This window comes from Teleopsis dalmanni, chromosome 1 (genome assembly GCF_002237135.1).
Source record: "Teleopsis dalmanni isolate 2A chromosome 1, ASM223713v2, whole genome shotgun sequence".
NCBI lineage: Eukaryota > Metazoa > Arthropoda > Insecta > Diptera > Diopsidae > Teleopsis > Teleopsis dalmanni.
Window position 1 is genome coordinate 107,976,702 of NC_051846.1, and position 2,835 is coordinate 107,979,536.

A 2,835-nucleotide genomic window follows, 5' to 3' on the forward strand; every position below is an offset into this window, starting at 1 on the left:
TATTAACATATTAGTTTTCAATTAAAGTGTTGCCATGATATAGTAACAACTGAAAAGTGGGCCGTATAAACATACATATGGGAAAAAATAAAGTACAGTTGTTTTTAGTATTTAATACAAATGATTTTATCATAGTATGCAGACAAAAGTCTATTCAGTGCATATCAACACAAAGAAAATTTTGATAATTATATTATTATATCGTATTCAACAGTGCGCAAAAACTGATCATTTTTATTTATTTGAATATCATTTGCATGCAAGTTATGCACTACAATTTTTTTAAACTATCTCACTTTAAGGCATTTATTCTGATTTTTGAGTATATGTGAATAAAATAAAACATCAGATATAAATAATGATTTTTAGAGCAAACATGATATATATAAAATTTCGTACATGTACATATCATGTTTATAATAACAGTAATAGATTGTATTATGGTCCATACAGTATGCTATTTTGATGTTAATGTTTCAAAACATGTATCAAGAATATAAAATCAGATCCTTATTAGTTTATCGGATTGTGTATATGCTAGGCACGAATCCAGATAATTTTTTCTGTATAAACGCAGAGTATTTACTAAGTTCTTTTTAAAGTTATTATTATTATTACACGCGGTAACTTTTTCGATAATAAGTTTCCATTTATTATCGATAAATATGCATTTACTTGCTTGTCATTAGTTTTGTATTGACAAAATTTTAGAAAGTCATTGTAATAGACGTGGTATTTATATTTGAAATAAGCTATTTAGTAATCATGGACATTATTGTACCAGATAAAGTAATTAATAAGTAACTAAAAAGCAAGTGTTTTTAACAAGTTTATTTTAGGATGAATCTTTTGAATTCAAGTTGAAAGACGCCCACAGTTCCCTTGATGAGCTGGATGTTGATGATCTTTACGTACGCTACAAGGTATAGAAGTAAATGTTTTATTTCATATATTAACAAGTATTTTAACCATTTATGAGGGACTTCAATTAAAAATTTTTGTGTAATAAGATATCGAATTTCTAAATGCCTTTTAAACTCAAAAACTAAAACTTGATAAATTTTTACTATTAGAAATTGCAAAAAACTTTAGAATTTTTGGAAGTACAAGAAGAGTATATTAAGGATGAGCAAAGAAATCTTAAGAAGGAATATCTCCACGCTCAAGAGGAGGTTAAACGGATTCAATCTGTACCATTGGTTATTGGACAGTTTTTGGAAGCGGTTGATCAAAATACAGGCATAGTAGGTTCGACTACTGGGTCTAATTATTACGTTCGCATTCTGTCAACTATTGATCGAGAATTACTAAAACCTTCAGCATCAGTTGCATTGCATAAGCACAGCAATGCTTTAGTTGATGTGCTTCCACCTGAAGCAGATAGTTCAATTTCTATGTTACAACCTGATGAGAAGCCAGATGTTAATTATGCTGATATTGGTGGGATGGATATGCAAAAGCAGGAAATACGTGAAGCTGTAGAACTTCCGCTCACACACTTTGAGCTTTACAAACAGATTGGTATATATTGAAATTAAAGCTTTTAAAAATAATTGTAAATATTTTTTCCAAGGTATTGACCCACCAAGAGGTGTACTTATGTACGGGCCCCCGGGTTGTGGTAAAACTATGTTAGCGAAGGCAGTTGCACATCATACAACAGCATCATTTATTCGAGTTGTTGGCTCCGAATTTGTTCAAAAATATTTAGGAGAGGGTCCCCGTATGGTGCGTGATGTTTTTCGTTTAGCAAAGGAAAATGCTCCTGCAATAATTTTTATTGATGAGATAGATGCAATTGCTACAAAACGTTTTGATGCTCAGACGGGAGCTGACCGAGAAGTACAGCGTATACTATTGGAATTGCTTAATCAAATGGATGGTTTTGATCAAACTACAAATGTAAAAGTAATCATGGCAACAAATCGTGCAGATACTTTAGATCCAGCGCTACTACGTCCTGGTAGGCTTGATAGAAAAATTGAATTTCCCTTACCAGACAGACGGCAAAAACGTTTAATATTTTCAACTATTACTTCTAAAATGAATTTGAGTGAAGACGTTGACCTAGAAGAATTTGTTGCTCGTCCTGATAAAATTTCAGGTGCTGATATCAATGCCATATGTCAGGAAGCGGGTATGCATGCAGTACGTGAAAATCGGTATATTGTGCTTACGAAAGATTTTGAAAAAGGCTATAAAAATAATATTAAAAAGGATGAACAAGAACACGAATTTTACAAATAAATTTACTAAATGCAAGTAATTTTCATTTATATGTATTTATTCGTTTGCCTATAACATTGAATGAATGATTTCTGAAAATTAATGACTTCAAATTATAAAATAATACCAATAAAAAAAATTGTCTTTAGGAAAAACTAGTTCAGATATTAATTGATATGAAAGATGGCCGTGGTATATTGATTTTTGTTTCTTGTCTCATGTATATGTTGTTACCTATAAAATGTTCGAATATTGTAAATATTTCACTTTTATGGACGTGTGCGAGTTAGGCTAAGTTGATGCTAAACCAAATGGGATTTTTTGTACTGCACACATTTAGCCACTTAGCCCAAAAAAGGGTGCGAGTTACATTTTGACAGCTTCAGGCCTATTCTGAATCGCATGGGAATGGTGGTTTATTCCCTACTCCCAAATTTGCAATTTGGAGTTTTTGGGAATGGGAGTTTTGTTCCCTGTTCCCAATTTTGCTATTCTGAATTTCTTGGGAATGGGAGTTTTTTTTCCAAATTTTGCACAAATTCTTTCCCAAGCAAGTTGGGAAGACAAGTTAAAAAAGTATTAAAAATAGTTCAATTTAATATGAAAGTA

The 2,835-nt window shown here is 31.3% G+C and overlaps 1 protein-coding gene across 1 annotated transcript; it reads left to right on the forward strand.

The window, feature by feature from the left end:
- Positions 1 to 671: 671 nt before the first annotated feature.
- On the forward strand, positions 672 to 2,266 carry LOC119672533 (26S proteasome regulatory subunit 6B). The gene is made up of 4 exons (XM_038083603.1): positions 672 to 789; positions 840 to 923; positions 1,074 to 1,521; positions 1,574 to 2,266. The coding sequence occupies exons 1-4, from the start codon at positions 766 to 768 to the stop codon at positions 2,245 to 2,247; spliced, it is 1,230 nt and encodes a 409-aa protein (XP_037939531.1). The 5' UTR covers positions 672 to 765; the 3' UTR covers positions 2,248 to 2,266.
- Positions 2,267 to 2,835: the final 569 nt, after the last annotated feature.

Excerpts from the sequence above, each read along its gene's own strand:
- LOC119672533 (XM_038083603.1), top strand. The coding sequence starts at position 766 with ATGGACATTATTGTACCAGATAAA. Across the intron at positions 790-839 it reads ACATTATTGTACCAGATAAA|GATGAATCTTTTGAATTCAA; the intron begins GTAATTAATAAG and ends AGTTTATTTTAG. Across the intron at positions 1,522-1,573 it reads TGAGCTTTACAAACAGATTG|GTATTGACCCACCAAGAGGT; the intron begins GTATATATTGAA and ends ATTTTTTCCAAG.